This window comes from Phoca vitulina, unplaced genomic scaffold (assembly GCF_004348235.1).
Source record: "Phoca vitulina isolate PV1807 unplaced genomic scaffold, GSC_HSeal_1.0 scaffold13, whole genome shotgun sequence".
NCBI lineage: Eukaryota > Metazoa > Chordata > Mammalia > Carnivora > Phocidae > Phoca > Phoca vitulina.
Window position 1 is genome coordinate 4,036,146 of NW_022589716.1, and position 24,396 is coordinate 4,060,541.

The 24,396-nt window shown below is 43.2% G+C and overlaps 1 protein-coding gene across 4 annotated transcripts in view; it reads left to right on the forward strand.

The window, feature by feature from the left end:
* Nucleotides 1-24,396, forward strand: part of KIF15 (kinesin family member 15) — a 68,278-nt gene that overhangs the window by 36,961 nt on the left and 6,921 nt on the right. For 3 of the 4 annotated variants that reach the window (XM_032412555.1, XM_032412557.1, XM_032412558.1), the window contains 14 exons: nt 5,511-5,708; nt 6,576-6,683; nt 7,315-7,420; nt 8,348-8,513; nt 11,079-11,229; nt 11,426-11,511; nt 12,491-12,560; nt 12,942-13,028; nt 13,836-13,940; nt 15,051-15,173; nt 18,976-19,122; nt 19,675-19,776; nt 20,082-20,246; nt 22,286-22,395. In XM_032412555.1, the coding sequence (XP_032268446.1) occupies nt 5,511-5,708; nt 6,576-6,683; nt 7,315-7,420; nt 8,348-8,513; nt 11,079-11,229; nt 11,426-11,511; nt 12,491-12,560; nt 12,942-13,028; nt 13,836-13,940; nt 15,051-15,173; nt 18,976-19,122; nt 19,675-19,776; nt 20,082-20,246; nt 22,286-22,395 (1,724 nt within the window). The remainder of the gene's footprint in view (nt 1-5,510; nt 5,709-6,575; nt 6,684-7,314; nt 7,421-8,347; nt 8,514-11,078; nt 11,230-11,425; nt 11,512-12,490; nt 12,561-12,941; nt 13,029-13,835; nt 13,941-15,050; nt 15,174-18,975; nt 19,123-19,674; nt 19,777-20,081; nt 20,247-22,285; nt 22,396-24,396) is intronic. The other variant, XM_032412556.1, reaches the window with a different exon arrangement.

Below are 24,396 nucleotides of genomic sequence, written 5' to 3' on the forward strand. Positions count from 1 at the left end.
TGCCTCCAGTGGCGGGGGTGGGGTGGGAAAGAAGGCAGTATTTGGAATCAGACCTGGGTGCAGATTTTAATCTGTCACTAGCCTTAGGCAGGATTTCCTAACTTCTGAGCCTCCTATTTATGGTCTCCAAATTGGGGATGAGGAGAATGTGATTGTAGGTTTTCTAGAGCATTTAGTGAGATAGTAGAGTGCCTGACACCTGGTGGAGCTCGGCAGCTGTTGCTGTAAAGTACCATGTGCTCCCAGCTTGTGGTGGAAGAATAGAAATCCTAAAGACAAGGACCATGGAAGGATCCAGGGTATCACTAGTGATAACGGGAGGGCTTTTTTCCATAAACAACCATTGCCCTCATAAAAGAAAAAAAATGTATGAACATCTGAGAATGAGGAGAAGAGGAGAACCCAAGGAAAGCCAAAGATTAAGAAGGTGGTGATGCTGATGCTCGTGATTGAGCTTTTTTGTATCAGATTCTCTGGAGGCTAAAAAATCTTTCCTTATACAGCTTAAACTTAAAAATAGATGTTTATCTCTAATGCTTATTTTTAGAAGTGATATTTTTGGTGTCACTTTTTAGGAAACTGCTTTTAGAAGAAATTTTATTCATTCATTTGAATAGGCAATTCACACGACTGGAATTTTTAAAGGTACAAAGAGTATCCAGTTACAAATCTCTCTCTGCTGTCCTTCCTGCTAACCAGCCACACCGCTTTTTGGAGGCAGTCACTGTCAGCAAGTCTTTTGGGGTTTTATTTTCCATCTTTTAACTTTTTTTTTTAATCCTAATTGAAATATAGTTGGCATACAATATTATTTTACTTTCAGGTGTACAACACAGTGATTCGACAATTCTATACATTATGTAGTGCTTACGCAATAGGTGTAGTCACCCTCTGTCACCATACAGAGTCATTGCAGTGTTATTGACTATAATCCCTATGCTATACATTACATCCCTGTGGCTTATTTATTTTCTAATTTGGGAGTTTGTACCTCTTAATCCCCTTCACCCATCTCGCCCATCCCTCACAGCCCCTTCCCCCTGGCAACCACCAGTTTGTTCTCTGTATTTATGAGTCTGTTTCTGGTTTGTTTTGTTTTGGTTTGGTTTTTTTCAGATTGTATATATAAGTGAAACCAGATAGTATTTGTCTTTTTCTGTCTGACTTATTTCAGGTAGCATGCTACCATCTGGGTCCATCCATGTTGTCACCAATGGCAAGACCTCATTCTTTTTTATGGCTGAGTAATATTCCAGTGTGTGTATGTCGGGGTCTGTCTGTGTATATACGTATATATACACACATACACACATCTGTATATAAATATGTCACATCTTTATGCATTCATCTATTAATGGATACTTCAATTGCTTCTATATCTTGGCTATTGTAAAAAATGCTGCAAAAAACATAGGGGTGCATGTATCTTTTCAAATTAGTGTGTCCATTTTCTTTGGGTAAATACCCAGTAGTAGAATTTTGCTGGGCCATATTATAGTTCTATTTTAATTTTTTGAAGAACCTCCATACTGTTTTTCACAGTGGCTGTGCCATTTACATTCTCGCCAGCATTGCACGAGGGTTTCCTTTTCTCCACATCCTTGACCACATTTACTATCGCTTGTTTTTTTGGTACTGGCCATTCCGACAGGTATAAAGTGGTATCTCGTCATGGTTTTGATTTGCATTTCCCTGATGATGAGTGATGTTGAACATTTTTTCATGTGTCTGTTGGCCATCTGGATGTTTTCTTTGGAAAAATGTGTATTCGGGTCCTCTGCCCATTTTTAATGGGATTATTTGGGGGTTTTTGGTGTTGAATTGTATGAATTCTTTATATATTTTAGATACTAAACTCTTATTGGATATATCATTTGCAGATATCTTCTCCCATTCAGTAGGTTGCCTTTTTATTTTGTTGATGGTTTCCTTTGCTGTGCAGAAGCCTTTTACTTTGGTGTAGTCCCACTTGTTTATACTTTTTTTAAAATTTTACACAATGCCTATTACATACATCATTTTTTTTTTTTTTTAAGATTTTATTTATTTGACAGAGAGAGACACAGCGAGAGAGGGAACACAAGCGGGGGGAGTGGGAAAGGGAGAAGCAGGCTTTCCGCCAAGCAGGGAGCCCGATGCGGGGCTCGATCCCAGGACCCCGGGACCATGACCCGAGCCGAAGGCAGGCGCTTAACGACTGAGCCACCCAGGCGCCCTACATACATCATTCTATACCTCAGTTTTTTGGTTTTTGTCTTTAAGGTTTGTCCCATGACTAAAGGGAAAAAAAAGAACTTGCCCTCCATTTTTTTTTTCCAAGATTTTATTTACTTATTTGTCAGAGAGAGTGCAAGCGCACAAGCAGAGGGAGAGGCAGACAGAGGGAGAGGGAGAAGTAGGCTCCCCGCTGAGCAGGGAGCCCAACAGGGGGCTCTATCCCAGGACCCTGGGATCATGACCTGAGCCAAAGGCAGACACTTAATCGACTGAGCCACCCAGGTGCCCCTACTTAGCAGTTTTGTACAGTAAATATGCAGAGACTGGGAAAATATGGAGTTATTTCATAGATTATTTTTTGTTGTGCTTTGGTTTTTTTGTTTTGTTTTTTAAAGTATTTTATTAATTTATTTGACAGATAGCTAGAGAGGGAACACAAACAGGGGGAATGGGAGAGGGCTTCCCACTGAGCAGGGAGCCCAATGCTGGGCTCGATCCCAGGACCGAAATCATGACCCGAGCCGAAGGCAGTCGCCTAACTGACTGAGCCACCCAGGCGCCCGAGTTGTGCTTTGTTTTTGTTTTTGTTTTTTTAAAGATTTTATTTATTTATTTGACAGAGAAAGACGCAGCGAGAGAGGGAACATAAGCAGGGGCAGAGGGAGAGGGAGAAGCAGGCTTCCCGCGGAGCAGGGAGCCCAACACGGGGCTCGATCCCAGGACCCTGGGATCATGACCTGAGCTAAAGACAGCCGCTTAACTGACTGAGCCACCCAGGTGCCCCTGTGCTTTGTTTTTAAAAGTAAATGGAATCATCCTACATATGTTATTCTGCAGTGGGCTTTTGTTAACTCTGGGAATGCCTTGGGTCTTCCCACATTAACTAGTACGTAGAGCTCTACCTGATTTTAAGTCTAGGCTTCCATGTTTTGGACAACCCATGGCTTGCTGAGGTGTTTGCCAGTGCAGGCGTTCTTTGGGTGGAGTCTGTGAAGGAGTGGTCTCTTCTGATGTCTCAGCATTGGGGTCATGCCTGCCAGGTGTCTGCACCGTGTGCTTTCGCAGGAGGTGTGGGAGCACTCACTGCCTAGTGCCAGCCCCCGGAACTGCCTCTTTAATGTTTGACGGTCTGATGGGTGAGAAATGGTATCTTTTGAAGATTTTAATTCTCATTTCCTTCATTTCTGATGAGGTCACACATCTATGATCACTTTCCATTTGTGCATATCCTTTTCTATGAAAAAAAAAAAGAGTCCATTTTCCTACTAGTTGTTTGTCTTCTGATTTGTAGTTTTTAACATGTTACTCTTTTATGTGTCATATATTACTGCCAGTGTATTCTGCAATCATGTTGCTTGTCTTTTATCTTTGTATGTGATACTTTTGTTATACAGAAGTTTTAAAATTTTGATATAGCCAGGTTTATTCATCTTTCACCTTTGTGACTTCTTTTATGTATTTTTTTTTTCTGGGTACAGTATATTTCATTGATGGTCCATGACAAGGTAGGGCTCCCCCAAGACCTTCCCCTTCTCAGGGGGCCTGGGGTGGAAATTGGGTAGAAGTTGGGAGATTCTCAGTGTGTTGGGGGATGAGTTGGGGCAAGGACTCCCCAGCAGCTGAAGGCCTCTCTTCCTCTTGCTCTCTCTGGGTCTAGCCAAATTCAATGTCATACCAGGAAACGAGCTTGACAAAGTGGTTATTGAGGGCAATGCTAGCCCCAGCATTAAAGATGGAAGAGTGGGTGTCACTGTTAAAGTCGCGGGGCATACCTGATCCTCAGTGGAGTCCAGGATGCCCTTGAGGGGCCCTCTGATGCCTGTATCACAGCCTTCTTGATGCCATTGTATTTGGCAGCTTTCTCCAGGCAGCAGGTGAGATCCATGACTGGTACGTTGGGAGTGGGGACACAGAAGGCCATGCCAGTGAGCTTCCCATTCAGCTCAGGGATGACCTTGCCTACAGCCTTGGCAGCGCCAGTGGAAGCAGGGATGATGTTCTGGGCAGCCCATCGGGCATCACGCCACAGCTTCCTGGAGGGGCTGTCCACAGTTGTCTTGGTGGCAGTGATGGCATGGACTGTGGTCATGAGTTCCTCCACCGTGCCGCAGTTGTCATGGATGACCTTGGCCAGAGGGGCCAAGCAGTTGGTGGTACAGGAGGCATTGCTGACAATCTTGGGGGAGCTGTCATACTTCTCATAGTTCATGCCCATCACAAACATGGGGGCATCAGCAGAAGGGGCAGAGATGATGACCCCCCATCCCCACCCTTCAAGTGAGCCCCAGGCTTCTCCATGGTGGTGAAGACCCAAGTGGACTCCACAACATACTCAGCACGAGCATCACCCCATTTGATGTTGGCAGGATCTCACTCCTGGATGATAGAGATGGGCTTTCCATTGATGAGAGGTTTCCTGTTCTCAGCCTTGACTGTGCTGTGGAATTTGCCGTGGGTGGAAGCATACTGGAACTTGTAGACCATGTAGTTGAGGTCAATGAAGAGGTCATTAATGGCGACAATATCCACTTTGCTGGAGTTAAAAGCAGCCCTGGTGACCAGGTGCCCAATACACCAAATCTGTTTACTGTGACCTTCGCCATCATGTCATTGTGTCTCAGGGGGGACATAGCTGGAACTGCATCAGAGATGCGGACTGTCTGTTGAATGGGGAGGAGCAGAGAGCCTCTTTTATGTATTTTTAAAGGCCCAGACAATCTCAAGATCTCAGTATGTTCTACTTCTTTCACTACTTTTATACTTTTCTTTTTACATTGAGATGTTTAATTCATCTGCCATTTTATTTTTGAATGGTATTACATAGGGATTTAACTTTGAATAGTCCTTTTTTTCCCTCACAATTTGAACTTTCCACATATAAATCACTCTTTTTCTATGTATTTTCTTCCAGTGTTCTATTTGACTATTCATATGCTAATCACTGTTTTAATGACTGTACCCTTACAATGTATTTTTATGTGGGTCAGGGAAGTTTTCCTAATTTGTTCTCTTTTTAATTGTCTTTCCTTGAACTTTTATTCTTTGTACGAAGTTTGGAATCAGCTTATCAAGTTTCACTTTTAAAAATCTTACTAGAATTTTGCTTGAGACCTCATTGAATTGCTAGATTTGTTTCTACTTGGGCATTTCTCGGCTACCTCTTAAGGATACTCTTTCTTTTCTTTTGATGATTAGAATTTCAATTTTATCCTTTCTGTTCACACAATTACTAAATACTTTTGCTGTTTTGTTCACGTGTGCCAATGCTGTTTCATCATCACTTTTTGTTGCAGATTATCACTACGCCAACCAAGGCTTACCAACTTTGGTCTCGACCAGTACCAAAATTAAGCCCCGAAGTGGGGAGCTTTGGCCCTGTGGGCACTCAGAATTCCAGTGAGTTAGATGATAATATCTTGAATGAGCCAGTTCCACCTGAGATGAATGAACAAGCTTTTGAGGCCATTTCTGAAGAGCTTAGAATGGTGCAGGTAATGTTTGGTTTTAGAAAACATAAATAATTAGACATTCATTGAAAACAAACTTCCCTTACCATTTTAACTCTGTAATTTGTAGTGTTCAAACCTGTGTAATATTAAATTTGTATCTCTAAATAGGGGTGTGTGAAAGCCCTTGGCTTCAAAACCAGCCTGCTTTTGCTCTTATAGTTTGCTCTGCAGTATTTAGCAAGTCCCACTCTATAGTCTCCTTGGGCTTTGATTCTCTCATATGTGAAGAGACCAGTCTGCCACCAGCTTCAGGTTCCAGAACTGGTTGATATGGCACAGTACTGTATCTGCTAAAGAAAATTAAAATAATTGAAAGAATCTTATAGATCAAATTTCAGACAGTTTTTGGTATATTTGAAAGAACATGAGAAATGTGCTTCTCAGAATTCTGGTGACTTATTTATTTATTTTGGTGATTTATTTTTTTAAGGCGTTTTTCTGTTGTCTAGTAAAACTTAGAGTGAGCCAGACCACCCTCAAATTCCAAAACTTTGCCCTTTCCAAGGCCTGGAGGCCATTCTGGTGAAATCACTCACATGCAGCCCTGGGAAAGCTTCTTAGAAGTCTCAAGATGGCTCTATAATTGAACCCATTTAATTTTAATCACCTTTTCCCTTTGTGTTTCAAATTTTCCACTTTGATGGACCACAAGTATAATTCTAAGACGTGAGAAGTCATTAGTGTAGTCTTTTGAAATTGTTTTCTGGCTCCAAACTGGCCTTTGATATCTTTGTCCATGTGAGGTTTTGAATTTTATTTTTTGTTTTTCTAATGCAGAAGAAACAGTAGAATGTTTGAGAGTTCCATTAAAAAGAATTTTTGACAACTGAAGATTTTTTGTTGCTGCAGGAACAAATGAGTGCCCTTCAAGTGAAGTTGGATGAGGAAGAACATAAAAACCTAAAGCTTCAGCAGCACATTGACAAACTGGAACATCATTCCATACAAACGCAGGAGGTGAGACCAAGAGCGTGGCCCCAGAAAATGTATGAAACAGACCCTCAAAGCGAGAGTATTACAAGAAGAAAATGACTTCACAAAGCCTTTGTTAAGGCTAATTTGAGTTGTAGTCTTTTTTTTTTTTAAAGATTTTATTTTTTTTGACAGAGACAGCGAGAGAGGGAACACAAGCAGGGGCAGAGGGAGAGGGAGAAGCAGGCTTCCTGTGGAGCAGGGAGCCCGATGCGGGGCTCGATCCCAGGACTCTGGGATCATGACCTGAGCCGAAGGCAGACGCTTAACGACTGAGCCACCCAGGCGCCCCTTGAGTTGTATTCTTTATTGTGTTATTACTTCACATACTGCTCTGATAATGACACACACACCCCTAGCCTGAATTCTAGCTCACGTCGTCGGTAGTGCAAATAGGTCCCTTGCTGTTAGTTCGGAACAAGGCAAGACGGACGGCCCAGGTGCTTACAGTGATCCTTCCCTTTGTTGGTCATCCTACTGTAATTCATGGGAACAGCCAGTTTTCTTCTGTCAGAGACCTTAAACTAGATTTTTAAAACAGATGCAAGGTAATGATTTGGAGTGTATCTTAGCACACCAGTATTCCTTTTCCAGTAAATTTCTCTCTTTCTCAAAGCTTTTCTCATCAGAAAGAACTGATTGGACCAGACAGCAGCAAGAGCATCTCTCACAATTGAATGTCCTTGAAATGCAGCTTCGGGACACTCAGACTAAGAATGACTGTAAGTTTGAACAACTGGGAGCTTTGTGACCCGAATACTGTTAACTCAGTATCTTTTGACTCCTATGAATAAATCTTGCCCCTATGTTTTTGGTGGGTTGTTTTTTGTTTGTTTTTAATTAGATGACCAGATTTGAGTCTGCATGACAGTGGTTAAATAGTAGTCATATCTCATAAAGGGGAATTTGCAGCAGGACAGCTCACAAACAAGTGATTGAACTGTTGGCTGAAAGTTTTAATACTGCTTTGAAAATGAAGTGTCTTGAAGTCATAAGATGAATAATGTTTTGATAGTGACAAAATAGAGCATAAATTAGATATTTGTATATATCCGTAGAGGTGGGAGTTATCACTTGATTCCCAGTTTTTTCAGTGTATTTCTTCTTTCATCAAAGTGTTTGTAGCAGTTTATAATAAAGCTAAAACAGAAGACAGCCATTGTGTTTTCTTTGATCTAAAGAGCTACCTAATTTTACCTCCAGTTGGAGTATCCTTAGAAGATCAGAAGTGGTAAACCCATTTTGGAAAGTTCTGGTACATTACCAAGGAGTTTTCAATAAGTAAGATTAGGTCACTTAAAATATGCTAAGTTTCTTGATTTCTTTCCCTTATATTAAAAGTTTTCATGCATGTGCCACAGGAGAAATGTAGAACAGTCAAGTGACCTGCAAATCAGGGACAGAGGTTAACTCTTCCGCTTTTTGTAGAAATATATCCAAAATCCTAAGGGGGAGGAAGAAAATAATCTCCGTCCTCCTAGGAACCAACCACTTGGTTGTTTAACGTCTTAACTTAAAATTGGTCTCTTCAACTTGTTTTGCTGTTTGTGTGAAGATACCCATCAAACTTATTTGCCTACTTTGTTAAAAAAAAAAAAAAAAATCGCTGTAAAGGAACCTGTTGAGGATTTGTTTTGTTTGTTTTTTAGTTTTGAAAAGTGAGGTGCATGACCTGCGAGTCGTTCTTCATTCCGCAGACAAGGAGCTATCTTCCGTGAAACTGGAGTATAGTTCATTCAGAGAGAGTCAGGAGAAAGAACTGAGTAGCCTTTCTGATCGACACGCGCACGCACAGCTTCAGCTGGATAGTGTCAGGTAGAGTTGTTCTGTGGTGGTGTCCCGTTGCCTGTTGGCCTGCATCCCAGGCCTGCTCGCCATGCAGGTGCTATAAACCCAACCCAAACTAGTTAAACAAAAAGGTAAATTACTGGCTCACAACACTGGGGAGGCCTAGAGGTGATTTTGGTTTTAGGAACAAACTAGATTGAGTCTCAAAAGATACTGTCAGTGCACGTTCTCTTTGTCTCTGTCTGTCTCTATCTCTCCCTCTCTCAGTCCCTGCTCTGCTTCCCTCAGTATGTTGCCCTTACTCTGTCCTACTATTGAGGACCTGCCTTTATGTGACAGGGAACAGATTGCCTCAGACAACTCCATATTTTGTCTCTTAGCATAACGACCCCTGCAATGAAATCCTTTGTCCCAGAAGCCATGTATCAATTCCAGGGAAAATCTGAATTGGTCTTGCTGGAGTCAGTCTGCTTACCTCTGGACCAGTCACTCATCAAAGGTTTGAGGTGGTGTAGGCCCAGCATACATGATGCGCCTTTTCCAGAAGGAAAGGTACACTCTTACTAGAAGAAAGGGCAGTGCAAGGCAGACCAAACCAGTAGCTATCACTGTTGTCTGCAGTGACTCGCCAGAGGCTGGTGGGAGTCAGTGCTAGTAACCTTGAAACAAAGGGATGACAGATGTAAGTTATTTTTACTGTTCTTTTTCTTGCTCATTTCAACCTTTTGTAAAACCATTTTGTGTTTTTGATGCCATCTCATGGATCCGTGGCAATAATTTAATAATGGACATCTGGCATGTGATACTGTGAGTGTGAGAGATGTGGCAAAGGTTTAAATCTGCAGTTTGTATGTGTTTTCTGCATATATAAGGAATTAAAATAGAGGAAGAAAATTTGAGATCTGCAGACCAAATCCATCCATAGATATGTTTTTGCTGGGCCTGCCCAGTGTGGTTTAAAAAAGTTTAGCATAGCAGTCTCAAAATTGAGAGCTTTCTTATAACAATCTGTCATTTAGCATCCTCTGAAAATCCCATCCCTGCCATGTGAATGACTCCTTTCCCGTAAGACAGGGGCGTGTGCACGCCCTCCACTGCCCCGCGCTCTTTCCCCAACACCAAGCCTCCGGCCAGTGGCCATTTGTCATCCCTGGTGCACTGTCCTTTTTTCTGACACGTGGCATTTTTTTTTTTTTTTTTTTTAAAGATTTTATTTATTTGATAGAGAGAGACAGCTAGAGAGGGAACACAAGCAGGGGGAGTGGGAGAGGGAGAAGCAGGCTCCTGGGAGCCCATTGTGGGGCTCCATCCCAGGACCCTGGGATCATGACCTGAGCCGAAGGCAGACGCTTAACGACTGAGCCACCCAGGTGCCCCTACGTGGCATTTGTTTTTAACATCTGAATCCGTGACTCTCATCTTGGCTCTGTCGTAAAATAATTTTGTGTGATTTTTTTTTTTTTAAAGGTCACTCCACTAATCTCACTGGATTTTCATTTCCTCGTGTTTATATGTCAGTTGAACTAGATCTAAAATGTTAAGAATCCACTGTATTTGACTGTGTACTTAAATTCTGTCTTAAAAATCACGCACATTGCCACGCTGTTTAAATTAGATATAACTTAATTTTTCTCGATGTCTCAGGTTTAACACTTGAGTGCATCACTCTGTGGGTTGCTTGTACTCTGTGGCTCTCCAGGCATTGAGAAGGCCCCTGCATGAAATAGCACAATACCACTGTGTGTTTCTTGAATCATTTGGCTGCTTTATATATACAGTTTGTATCGTAAATACACACATCCCCCCTCCCTCCCGTCTATTGTCTGTATGTCTGTCTTTAGCAACTGATTTATACCACTTTGTAATTTGCTGCTTCTGCCCTGCTTTCAGTTAGTAAAGCAGATAGATCCCCGTCTAATGACCTGTGTGTAAGCTGGGACATCTGTTTTGGATGGTGCAGAGTCACGTTCATTGTTTACAAGTTCTTGGCTGAGCTCTGGATGTTTGGGTGTGTCACAGCATGTGCGGAGAGGAACGAGGGAATGAGAACTTAGAAAGCAGGAAATAATAATCATAGGAATTAAGAGATAGTTCTGTCTGAGGGAGTTTACTCTCTTGCTCAAATCAAAGCCACATTTGCCATCTTAAAACCTTCCTAGAGTTGAGAGAATATGTGATGAATGGATAGAGGTGAGCTATCAACAAAACTGACTTAATGGCCAATCCCCAGCTTACATGAGTGAGGGTTAGGTCCGGAACCCCCTAAAATGAATCCATGACCCCACACCGCCCACCAGTTACACCTGTCCGCTTGAGGCCGCGGGAGGAGGAGTGAGGGGGTAGACGGCTACAGGCTACCATGCCCACCCCGTCTCCTCCGTCCCCATCACACTGCTCTGTGGTCCAGTGTGTCTTACGTGTCTGTGTCCTGTGCACATTCCACACAAGTTCATGAGGAGCTTTACATCCGTCAAGGCTTCTGTCAGTTGGGAGTGGTCTGTCGATGGGAGAACTGGAACTGCCAATAATCTGAGGAGCAGAACTACATTTAATGTTTATATTTACCGTTGTAAAAATGTTTTCCTGATAAAGATTAGAAAAGGAAAAGCTTCTTGAGAGCAAAGCCTGCCTACAGGATTCCTATGACAACTTACAAGAAGTAATGAAGTTTGAAATTGACCAACTTTCAAAAAACCTCCAAAACTGCAAAAAAGAAAATGAAACTCTGAAATCTGATCTGAATGTAAGTTAAGAAGGGTATTGGTAATTGGTGCTTTTGTCCTGGATGTGTGATTGTTCCCTGGGGCACATGGCAAGGCCCGTTCTTACTTCCTGTTCTGGCCCATCGTGCCTGCCAGCGTAGAAGGTACTTGATGTGTTTGTTGACTACACGTTGCTAGTAACAATTACTTAAAATCTGATATGACGTTGTCTTTTAGAATTTGGTGGAGCTTTTTGAGGCAGAAAAAGAACGCAATAACAAATTATTATTACAATTTGAAGAAGATAAAGAGAACAGTTCTAAGTGAGTGTTATTTATCTTTTCCGTTAGTTGACTAGAATATCATTTATTACCACATTAACTTGAGTGATTTTTTTTTTATTGCTGAAACCCTGTAAAGTTATTTTTTAAAGCAGTCTAAAATGAATATCAGATTCTTTTGTGTAAGAGGGTATATAGAGAAATTTATTTGATAAGCTGTGGTACTTACGAAACGAATAGCAGTTGGCGGTGATCAGAACTTAGGGCCTTCTCTAAATAAATCAGAGTAATTTTATAACGAAATGGAGGGGGAATGGGGGGACTGATTTTTATTTCTGTCTCTGCTCTTCTTTTTCTAGCTGTTCTATTTCTCTCTTGGTCTCTTAATATGAATGCCATTGTCTTTCTTCCCACTCTCTCCGAGTTCTTTCCCTTGGTGATCTCGGTCAGTCTGTTGACCTCAGCCAACAGGATGATCATTACTCGAGTGAGAAGAAATTGCATTTGCTTATTCAACAGATACTTGTAGAGTTTTTAGTATGACTCAGATTCTCCTCTAGGCCTCGGGATACAGGGGTTTATACATCTAGTGGGCATACATCCTAGTTGGGAAAAAGTTAACATCTAGTCATTTGTTCATATACTAGGTGATATCCAATAAGCCAGGCACTATTCTGGTAAATGCCAAAACATTTATTTAGAGGTAAGACAGTGAACAAAATATCCCTGACCCATGAGTTTCACATTCTAGCACAGAGAGATAGGTAATAAACAAGTGCTTATGTCAGCAAGTCCTAAGTGCTCTGAAGAAAAAGAAACTCGTAGCACAAAGATGGGATCTTCTTTAATAGTTGTTGAAGAAACAGGCAGACCCCTGACTCCTGCTGGAACGCAACGCCTACCACCAAGTGTGTGCTGCACAGAGTTCCCTAGTAGTTCATTGAATCTCTTCTCTACAGACACACTCAGTTCCTGTTTCCCTTGGAGGAAGTCATGAGTAAAAAACATTCTTTTCTTCCAGAGAAATCTTAGAAGTTCTTGAGGTCGTACGTCAGGAGAAACAGAAAGAGGTGGCCAAGTGTGAGCAGCAGGTGAGTGACCTGTGCTCTAATTCTAGCATTTGAGGTCTGTAACTTCTGTTCCTGGTGTCGGAAGAGGTGTATTAGAAACATGGTTTCAGCTCTCAGGTGTCAAAAATTGGTAATAAAAAGTAGGACTTGTTGGTTGGTTGTATTATTTTTGAACTCTTGTTTTTCTAACTCCTAGATGGCTATAATCATACTTTGTTGGAGGTCCCCTGGAGGAAACCAACAAAATCATCCCCTTTTAACCCAGCTTCTCCTTTTCAAGTGTTATCCTAGTGAGCACTGTATAATGTGAAAAGCAGATTTCATCTCCTTTTTTTTCTCTATGTGTGTGTGGTTAACTTTGTGATTTAATTCTTTTTCTAAAAATACTTCTTTTTTCCATAGATGGCAAAAGTACAGAAACTGGAAGAGAGTTTATGTGCTACAGAAAAACTAATCCGTTCTCTGGAGAAGTCTAGAGATGCTGACAAGGTTGGTAGAGGCCGAAGGTGCATCCCTCTGCCTTGTCTTTATAAGTGACGCTTTAACGTTCCAGTCTCCTTCCCCCGGGGTGACTGGTAGCTAGCATTTTCAAAGACACTTAGGCCTTGTTCATCTTCGAGGTTGCCAGAAAAGAAGGTCTTCTATTTCAGCTAATTCTCCATGGAACTGCAAGAGCAAACCATTCTGTCACTTCTTATGGCACTGTGTCTGAAACACATCCTGCCCCTTTTAACTAGGATGCTGTTAGTAGGACCTTTTCTTGTTGGCTCCGAGTCCCGTAATACAAACTGTCAAATCCCTGCTGTTGACTTTCACCAGAATAGTAAATGAAATATGTATGTCCAAGTATAAAATTAGGTATAAATTCCTTATATGCCTGCCTCTAATTCATTCAGAAAAACCAAAGCAAATGACTCAGTAAAATAGTATAAAGCCGGGCGCCTGGGTGGCTCAGTTGTTGAGCGTCTGCCTTCGGCTCAGGTCATGATCCCAGGGTCCTGGGATCGAGCCCCGCATCGGGCTCCCTGCTCAGCGGGAAGCCTGCTTCTCCCTCTCCCACTCCCCCTGCTGTGTTCCCTCTCTCACTGTCTCTGTCTGTCAAATAAATAAATAAAATCTTAAAAAAAAAAATAGTATAAAGGCATTAAAATATAAATTGATAATAATGTAAGGTGATATTTTGGTAAAATAAAATTGACTTCTCTTATTGTCATTAGGAAAGACTATTTGTTGTTTTAAAAATGATCTCCTCCTTAATGTCATTGGGTATGAAGATACTGTTTCTGTCCTCGTCAGGAAGTTGTAGCTGACCTCATGAGCCAGGTCCAGGAGCTGAGAACAGCGGTCTGTGAGAAAACAGAAACCATAGACACCCTGAACCAAGAACTGAAGGATATAAGTGTAAGTTCTGTCACCGACGAGATACCACACTTCACAGATTCCTCAAGAGTTTAACAAATGCTCCACCAGAAAACAGATTTCTGTGGTCAACTCAGTTCAGAAATACTAGGTAAAGTTCCACAGGTTTCTGGCTTTGCAGCACTTGCTGAGCCTTTACTCTGTCACCGTGCAGCGTGTGCGTCTGGGGGCAGCGTAGGCTGCGGCCCTGCCCCGACTGCCCCAGCCCGGGAGCAGTGTTCTGTGTGTACCGGGTGGGATCGCTGATCAGAAACAGACTGGCCGTGGTCTGTGATAGTTAAGGGTATGTGGTGTTCCTTAACTGCTTCAAGAAAAAACAATGACACATTTTGGTTAAGTTCAGAAACATTCATATATAGTGAATTTTTCCCACTGTTGGACTTTCTTATCTCCTCAAGTAACTGCTTTCCTCAAGTAACTACTTTCCCTTGCACATATCTCAGTGGAGTGTTGGTGCTTCCTCCTCACCTCGGGTCAAGGTGAAGGTTTTTGTTCACGTTCCTCATTCCTCTGCTACAAAGGGAGCTTGCTGTTCTCCACATTTGTTTGCTAATGGCAGTCTCCTGATAAAGGTGTGATAATAAGGTGGGGCGCCGGGCTGGCTCAGTCAGTGGAATGTGCGACTCTTGATCTCGGGGTCGTGAGTTCAAGCCCCACATTGGGTGTAGAGATGATCAAAAACCTGGATGTGTTTTCACTGGTATCTGTGGGACTTTCTGATATCTCCTCACCTTTCGGGCACTTACCCTTCCGTTCCTTCATCCAACTAGTACTTATTGATTTGTGGTAATCTCATCATCACCTTGGAGCTCTGACAGTTTCTTGTTACTTTAATCTAAAAATAAGCAGAGTAGGGGCGCCTGGGTGGCTCAGTCGGTTAAGCATCTGCCTTCGGCTCAGGTGATGATCTCAGGGTTCTGGGATCGAGCCCCGAGTCAGGCTCCCTGCTCGGAGGGGAGTCTGTCCCTCTCCCTCAGCTCCTCCCCCTGCTTTGCTCCTTCTGTCTCTCAAATAAATAAATAAAATCTTAAAAAAATATATATAAACACAGTAAAACAGATAGCTCTTGTAGCATAACTTTCTTTTTTGCAGTGCAAATACAACTCTGCTTTGGCTGACAAGGACGAGTGCAAAGTGTTGATTAAGAAACAGGAAGTGGAGATTCTGGATCTGAAAGAAGCCCTTAGACTGAGAATACTCTCCGAGGACATAGAGGTAGATGTTAACACATTCTGACTCTTTTTGCTTTTTCCCTTGTCAACGTCTATATGTGCATGTGTGTGGGGAGGTTATTAATAAAGAAATAGAGGGCTTCCTACAGGAATAAGTCATAATTAGAGCAATTTTCCCTAGGGTTAGGCCATTAATAGGTAACATTAAAATTGTTATATTTTATCCAGTTGGTTGATTTTCATTTGTTTGTGCTAACACTGGTAAGTTCCTGGAACTGACCGTCTTCCCGAAGTGGAGCAGAGTGGAAGCTGTGTTTACTCGGTAGGGTGGCAGCAACAGGGAGCAAAGAGAGAGCTGGGTCACAGGTTAACCTCAGGCTTGCCTCTTGTGTTTTAGCTAAAGTGGGTTTTAATTTTTGTTGTTGGTATAAATTTATCTTTTTTAATACTAAGCCATACCATCACATGGTTCAAAATTCAAATTATATAAAGCAGTATACATTCCCTCGAGTATTCCTTCCAGAGATATTTTAGGCAAGTCTCATATACATTTAGTTTTCCTTTTTTTCCACACAGATGGTAACCCACTGAGTATACTGCTCTGTGGTTGCTTTAGAAATAAAGTTTTCTTGGGGCACCTGGGTGCTCAGTCGGTTAGGCTTCTCTGCCGTCAGCTCAGGTCATGATCCCAGGGTCCTGGGATCGAGCCCCACATCGGGCTCCTTGCCCAGCAGGGAGTCTGCTTCTCCCTCTATCCCTCCCCCTGCTTGTGCTCTCTCTCTCTGACAAATAAATAAAATCTTAAAAAAAAAAAAGAAAACAGAAAGTTTTCTTGCTAAACTATGCTACCCATGAAACAAACTCAACAAATGTCTATTGAGCCCACCTACCCTACATCCTTGCCTGGCTTGGCATTTGGGAACGGAGGAATGATTGAAACACTGTTACTTACCTCAAAATATGCCATCTAGCTTAAGAGTTAGATGTATTTAGATGTAATCCATGACCTGGGAGCACAGGAAGGGGAGGAGGGGAGTGATTATGCTTGGAGAATTCCAGAGCTCTCCCCAGAGGAGATCAGATTTGTATAAGACTTCTCTGGGGGAGGGAAGCTTGGCAGCTGTGGGTGTTTGTGGAACGGAGCATCCCCAGCAAGGGGGGTGGTGGGGCACATCTGGCTGGAGGTCGGGGAGTGTGTCATGGAGGGTCTCGAGGAACATCAGCTGTATCTTTTAGGAAACCAGGGCGGTGTGGACTTTAGCCCAGGCCAAAGGCGATAAGGCCTGGGCCCAGAAGTGCTGGTGGGGATATAGGGCGAGCTAGAACTGGGCGGTGCCTCATAAGGACCACTGACAGTTGCTGGTGTCCGTAGGTCGGGTGCTGGGGCGGCAGGAGCATTCAGAGTGGGCACCGAGGGCTCCAGCCACGGTGACCGAGGAGGGTTCTGTGTACCCCTGAGATGGACGAAAAGAGGCCTGAGGGGAGTTAGTGAAATACATTTTGTACACACTAGTTTGGAGCTGTGAGAACCTGCGGGGGTAGATATCCAAGGCCGATAAACCCGGTGATTTGTCCTTAAATCCTCCTGTAACCCAGAAGGGCCTTGAAGCTGCTAACATATATACAATACAAGGAGATTAAAACAGGCAGGTAAAATCCAGGTCAAAGGAAGATGAGACGAGTGATAAGCTCTTAAGGGCACGGGCTGTGGGGTTGGACTGCTTGGGAATCTGAGTCCTGGCTCTGTAACCCTGTGAAAGTTACATTTCCCTCTGTGCCTCATTTGTCACATCCCTGGAGCAGAGATAACAAACTACTGCCTCATGTGTAAGAGGAGAAGCTGAAATGAGGTGATATGTGGAAAGTGCTGCGGACGCTGCCAGGCACCCTGGAAGGGCTCAGCCCCTGGGACCTGGAGGCAGTTCTGGGAGGCTAGTTGAAAAGGGCATACACAGGGTCAACTCTACTTCACTTAAAAAAAAAAAAAAGAAGAATTTAAAAGAAAAGGAAAAGTTGGCACATAAAAGGCACACCCTAAGGTCTTTTTTTTTTTTTTTAAAGATTTTATTTATTTATTTGAGAGAGAGAGCACAAGAGGGGGGAGCAGGAGAGGGAGAAGCAGACTCCCTGCTGAGCAGGGAGCCCGATGTGGGACTCGATCCCGGGACTCCAGGATCATGACCTGAGCCGAAGGCAGTGGCTTAACCAACTGAGCCACCCAGGCGCCCCCCTAAGGTCTTGTACAGAGTATAAGATGGGGACTAAAACTTCAGTTGGCCACGGCCTGTCGCCAGAGCGCAGACGGAAGCCTTGCTGTGTGAGTGGGAATAGCTGAATGGTGGGCGCTCAGTACGATTCACCCAAAAGTCCTTCCTTCCTCCCTTTGTCTCCTCGGGTCTCTCTTTCTCTTCCCTCCTTAAAAAAATAAGGGTGACTCTGCATATTGAAGTATCTTAGATTCGAGTGGAACTCACCCCACAGTTAGTTCACATTCCCTTTTTACTAATCTCCCGGCTTCATTAGCTAAAGTATTTACAACTGGGGACAAAGGGGTCCTTGCCTTAATCCATACAAGAGCTCTTAGGAATCTGAAGACTCATGAAAGGACAGACACACCCTGCGCGGAAAGGGACATGGGGAGGTGCATGAGTAGCTCCCCTGGGAGGAATAAAACCCTGCTGAAGTCAAAGAAACTCGAATTAAAAACAGAGCTACTTCCTGATCTTGCAGCTGGTAAATATTAAGACCCAAGGAAGATGGCAGAGAAGGGTGATGACTCTCAATTCTGGTGAAGCTGAAGTTTAGCCTTTGGGGAGGTGGTCTGGTAATACCCAGCTTTCATTTTTTTTTTTGCATATGCTTCGAGTTTGCACTTTTAGAAATCAGCCTAAAGAAATAATCTAGATGTGAGAATATAAGGCATATAATAGTGAAAAATTCAAATCAGCCAAAATATTCAGTGATGGGTTGAATTGTGGTGCATTCATAAGATGAAATCAAGCCTACCCCCTGAAAAATGATAGGATGAAAGAGTGAATACATGGAAAAATGTGTGTGGTACATCAGGTATCTATGTGTGTGCACCTGGGGTGTATCACGTTTTTCCCGCACTCTTGTATCATTTATATACACATACATTATTATTGTATGTGACGTGTACATAACATATATTTTATATATACGTATTCTCTGTATTATAATATTGTACATGTTAATTCATATGTAGTTATATAAGTTAATATATATATGTACATATACACATGCACATTTGGAAAGTTAGAGTAAGCAGATTCTGCTCTAACTTGGAAAGGATTGCATGCTGTGTACATAGGAATTATGTATGCAACCCACAGCATTCCTAATTCTCTCTGCCACTTTCCATCAAGCTACTCCCCTGAAACTCTGACGGCCTATGACTGCGTATCACACTGTCTGGTGACTGCCCAGGCCCTCCCCGAACTGGCTGGGGGCACTCATCTTTACAGCTCTTTACCTTCCAGTGTATAAACGTCTAGAGTTAGTTGGTCAGACAGCTGTGTCTGGAGTCCTCCTAAGGGAAGAGCGATCAACTTTGAGATCCTGGGGGTGAGGGGAAAGGTTCGATGTTAGGGGAAAGGGGATGCCTGTATGAATTTCCTGTAATGTTTCTCTTTAGACGCATTCACTTAAATATTAACTGTTTGGTTTGCTTTGGAAAGGATTCACACATAAGCAAAAAAAAAAAAGTAAAAGTTTTTAAAACTTTCCTAACCTTTTAAAATTGCACATAGTGGTGATTTGCAAATCCTTAGTGGAGTACCCAGTTAAGAGAGGATTCTTCCTTTGTGGGGATTGTCCCCTGACAGAGGGATATGCTCTGCGAGGACCTGGCCCATGCCACTGAGCAGCTGAACATGCTCACAGAAGCCTCGAAGAAGCACTCGGAGCTGCTGCAATCTGCGCAGGAGGAGATGACCAGGAAGGAGGCCCTGATCCAAGAACTTCAGCACGAGGTGAGATCCAGGGCCTCGGCTCCTTCCGGTATACAGAAAGGAGGGCCTGTCAGGTGCTTAGGTGGGCCGGCTGCACGGCGGGCTCTGAACGACTCGGCTGCTTACGTGGGTTCCAACTTGCTTGGCTGCCTGTCTGCCCACCCCGGCCCCTGACACACACCAGCAAGTTCTAACCTCTGGGGCAAGGTTATGGCTGACTTTTGTCTGCTTGTTGGCTGTTGTTTTATATTTAATTTTCCTGAGATGACCCTTTGATTACCTGTGAAGCTTAACGTTTTTTTAAAACACTGTGAGAGAGCAGGAGACGAGAGGGTCAGAGCAGCAAACAAGGTCCACAGACATGAGCAGCAGGCGCAGTGTTTATAGCTGTCAACATTGGTGTGGTCTGGGCTGCTTTTAATACCTTACTGCTTTCCAGATTGTTACTGAAGTCCTGACAAAATAATGGGAAGTCTGTATCCTCCTACCTTGGGCAGCTTTTCTGTTCTAACAGGACCATGGGCCCCCTATGATTTTCTAACGCGTCACCTCACCTCTGTTCAATTTTCCCAGCTGAACCAGAAGAAGGAGGAAGTAGAACAGAAAAAGAATGAATATAACTTCAAAATGAGACAGCTTGAACACGTAATGGATTCTGCTACTGAGTATCCCCAGGTACTTGTCAGAAAAAGAGTGTGTTGCGGGAAGAATGAAGTTTCGTGAGTGATAAAAGTTTGGAAATTATGAAGACCGTAGCTTCATTTTTTTTTTTTTTATAGAAAGAGATTTTCACCAACACCTTTTCTGCTTTTTACTTGATAAAAAGATACCGGTGTTTTATTTGTTTTAATTGGACAGGAATTAGAATAACAAGCTAAACAGCTGAGTGTTTTCTGTGTGCTTGGCATATACATTTACAGTGAAATCTTTATCAAGCCTCACTTAATCAAGTATTCGGATGAAATTTAATTTTATCATAGAGCCCTAAAACACCACCTCATTTTCAAACACATTTGGCAAAACTCCTGGAAACACAAGAACAAGAGATAGAAGATGGAAGAGCCTCTAAGATTTCTCTGCAACACCTTGTAACAAAGCTAAACGAAGACAGAGAAGTCAAAAATGCTGAAATCCTCAGGATAAAGGTAACTGCATGATTTTTCTGCATAAACCTAATCTTTTAAAACAAACAGTATCCAAAATAAATAAATAAGTAAAATAGTATCTCGTGATTACCGATGATACAAAATTCAAAAGGCGCAGAACTAAAGGGTACACAGAAAAGCCTCCCCCTGCTGACTCCACACTCCCTAGGTGACCGTCCCTGGCGGCTCCCACTGTGGCCACTTCCCATATGTAACCACATCTGGAAGCGTTTGTTTTTTATGATGGTATCGTACCCGGGCCGTACCAGCTACTCTGATCACAGTGCTGCCTGACTTAGATCCTTGCCAGTTTCGTAGCTAAGGCACATGCTCTCAGTAGTTTTAAAATTTGTATTTTTCTTAATAGGAATAAGATGGAACATCTTTGGTTTTTCTGTTTCTCTGACCTATATCCTTTGCCCATCTTTTTTTTTTTTAATTTAATTTTTTTTTTTTTAAGATTTTTTATTTATTTATTTGAGAGAGAGAGCACAAGAGGGGAAGCGGGAGAGGGAGAAGCAGATTCCCCGCTGAGCAGGGAGTCCGATGCGGGACTCGATCCCGGGACTCCAGGATCATGACCTGAGCCGAAGGCAGTTGCTTAACCAACTGAGCCACCCAGGCGCCCCTTTGCCCGTCTTTCTATTGTTGGGCTTTTCCTGAATGATTTGTAGGCATTCTTTATATATTAGAGAGATTTGCTTTTGTCTATGATAGTTAAAAATACTCTTGTTTGCCCTTCTTTTAAACTTTCTTTTGGTTTGGTTTTGGTTTTGGTTTTACCCAGGGACTTGGGGGTACGGTGATTGTATGTGGGGGAGTGTGTTTAGAGGAGTATTGAGGGGCAGGAGGTGTGTGGAGGAGCGCCTGGGTGTGTGGTGTGTGGGTGCGGAGGGGTGTGGGTAGAGCAGAGAGGGTGCTTTGTAGAAGATCGCAGTTAGCGTGTGAGGCCCTTTCCCTGTAGTGAGTTTTTGTTTAGGAACAAAATTAGCTTACTGTAACCAAGTGACAGGACATGAAAACAGCACTCTCTTAAGCTTTGTTCCTCATGGAGGGGATCATTCCTTGCTTTTTTATTTAGGGCAGCTCTCAGTATGCTGCTATCCCAGGAATGTGGCTGCTACCCAGACTGGCATGATTTTAGGACTCAGGAGAAATTGGGTCAGGTTAAAAGAAATCAAACAATGGACAAGTAGAAGTAAAGGAGAAAGGACACTCCTTGCAGACAAGTATTTATTTTTTCTGGATGGTTATGCTCATGATTTTCAAATTAGAGTTCACGTAAGGATTTTGAGTGATGGGCTGTGGCACTCAGTTGGACGCTACATTACAACATAGTGATTTGACAGTTCCATCCGTTACGGTGTGCTCACCATGGGTGTAGCTACCATCTGTCACCAGACAATGTTATTACCGTGTTATTGACTATATTCCCTACATCAGTTTTTTTTATTTTTTTTTTATTTATTTATTTTTTTTTTTTTAATTTTTTTTTTTAATTTTTTTTAATTATTTTTTTTATTATTTATTTGACAGAGAGAGACACAGCGAGAGAGGGAACACAAGCAGGGGGGGAGTGGGAGAGGGAGAAGCAGGCCTCCCGCAGAGCAGGGAGCCCGATGTGGGGCTCGATCCCAGAACCCTGGGATCATGACCTGAGCCGAAGGCAGACGCTTAACGACTGAGCCACCCAGGCGCCCTACATCAGTTTTTTTTAATTAGAATTTATTAAATAGAATCAAATAGAACATTTACCAAAGTAGAGACTTTTGAACATCTTTTTTCATAAAGAGATTTTAATGAATTTTGTGATATTGATAAGAGACTATGTTTAACATACCGTGGGTATGAAAATGAGTCACAGTTCCAGGCCCCCAAGAGCTTGTCATAGTCCCCTTTTTATCCAGCGATACCCATGCAGTGTTTTATGCATCGAGGAGCTTAAAATAGGAATATGTGTCTCATGTGTGGCCTTGGGGAGCAAAATCATGCCTCCTACAACATGTTTTCTGAAAAGACATGATTTGATGTCTTATTAGGAGCAGTTGTGTGAAATGGAAAGCCTCCGCACGGAAGCTGAGCAGTTGCGAGAAAGAAACTGGCTCCTGCAAAGTCAGCTGGACGATCTTGAGAGGGAAAAGAACAACAGGTGAGAAAGAGCCACCAGAACTCTGTGGGCTAACTCTTGGCCTGCCTGGGTGTAGTTAGGGGAGAGCGGTTGGAAGTTTCCCGGCGTGCACGGTGTTCGGCACTAGTCCAGGGGATGCCCCGTCGGTTGCTTTTGAGTCAGGGCTGATGAGGGGACTGCTTTTTCCAGAACGGGAGAATAAGGCCTTCATGATCTTGCCTACTCTGTTAACCTTTGCACTGTTGTAGAGCTATTGAAATGAATTTCCGGCATGTGAAACATTTGAACCAAACTGTCTACTGCTATTTGACAGAAAAGGGGCGTGGGGTGAGGAAGCTATGACCTCGACAAGACAAGGTTCCAGAGGTCCAGCAGAAAAAGGGAGGATTTCCTACCAGATGATTTTGCTTCATGACCCATGGTCCAGGGAATGCTCGTGCGCAGGAAGGAGCTTTCCAGAGGAGCGCTCCCTTGGGTTTGGGTATCTGTGCATGTGGTTTGCCTTTAGCTACGGCAGTTTTCTAGTTGTATTTGCTAATGGCACAGCCTGGTGTCACGGGCAGTCACACCCGGGCTCTGTCCTGTCTCTGACACTTGAAAGTCCTGTGACTTTGGACACAGTTTTTAACTTCTAGTGCCTCCGCTTCCTGAGCCATAAAATGAGGAAAATGATGGCTCTCTCTCACACAGTGTTTTAAAGACCGAAAATAACGTGGATAAAGTGCTGGTTACAGTGCTTGGCCGAGGGGTGTCACTCAGTAAGTGGCAGATACTAGGTATACAGGGTAGAGTTACGATCCTGCCCTTCTGTGAACTTTCCGGAGGGATTCGAGACGAGGGTGGCCTGGAAAAGTATGCAGCAAGTTGAAGTGAATCAGAGGGTGTCTCCATGTGGGATGGAGGCCCTGACTGAATTCAGCTTCCCAGATTCGGGGTGCCTGCTATGCCTACCCCTGCCGGCAGGTCTGGGGCAGACGCACTCCCCTTCCCCGTCCAGAAGCAGCCCTGAGATGCACTGTCCAAAACCTAACTGAGACAACGGATGCTTGCGCATGGTAATGGTGGCTGTGCTAACAGTGTACTCCTGAATGCTTCTCTTCACGTGTCAGGGAGCATTGGAGATGCTCAATTTAGTAGCACTACCCCTTCCAGATGATTCTGATGTGTAGTCTGCGCACCTGCTGTCTACATGCTCCACCCCCATGTAAAGAAAAGCACGGTACTTGGTACACTGTCTTTTATCAAGAGCTAGTATGAGCATGGAACATAGAACATTTTTAGCCCATTTATAAAATCACAATTAAAACACTCTATTTCATAGCCACATGTCCCTTATAAGAAGCCATACAGAACCTCCTTCCTGAAAGATCAGAGTGGGAGAAAACTGTGGCTCAGGGGTCGGATCAAGCCCACAGCGTGTCTGGTCAAGAAAGTTTTATTGGAGCACAGTCATGTCCTTTCATTTAAATATTGCATTGATGTTACAGCAGCCAAGTGGAATAGCTGTGACAGGGACCCCCATGACTCCCAAAGCCTAGAACATTTTCTGTCTGGTTCTTGACAGAAAAAGTTTACCCACTTTTGGATTAGAGCACAGAAAACACTTCTCTAATGGTTTCGGGCGTTTTCCTCACTGAGGTCTCATTACCATTTCTGTCTAGGCTGCCAGATTCATTAAGTGAAAGAAACTACTGGACCTTCTGTTTTCCTTCAAGAAACGATTTTTTGCTCATCAGTGAGAGCTATTTCTAGAGGAGTCTGTGGCATTCAGGCAGGTTCTCCTTGGGGGATGTTCCCCTGGTGCAGGGGTGGCCCACAGAAACTCAATTTATGATCCTGCCCTCGTCAAGCTCACAGAGATGGACTCCCATTAATCAGATTCACATGATACTGATGCATCGTCCAAAATGTAATTTCCTTTATATAGAGGAGCATTCCTTTTCCATGAAAAGATTTATGTCTGGTGCTCAGGGAATCCCCTTCCTGGTGTCAACATACATGGGACGCCAGAGTACCATCAGA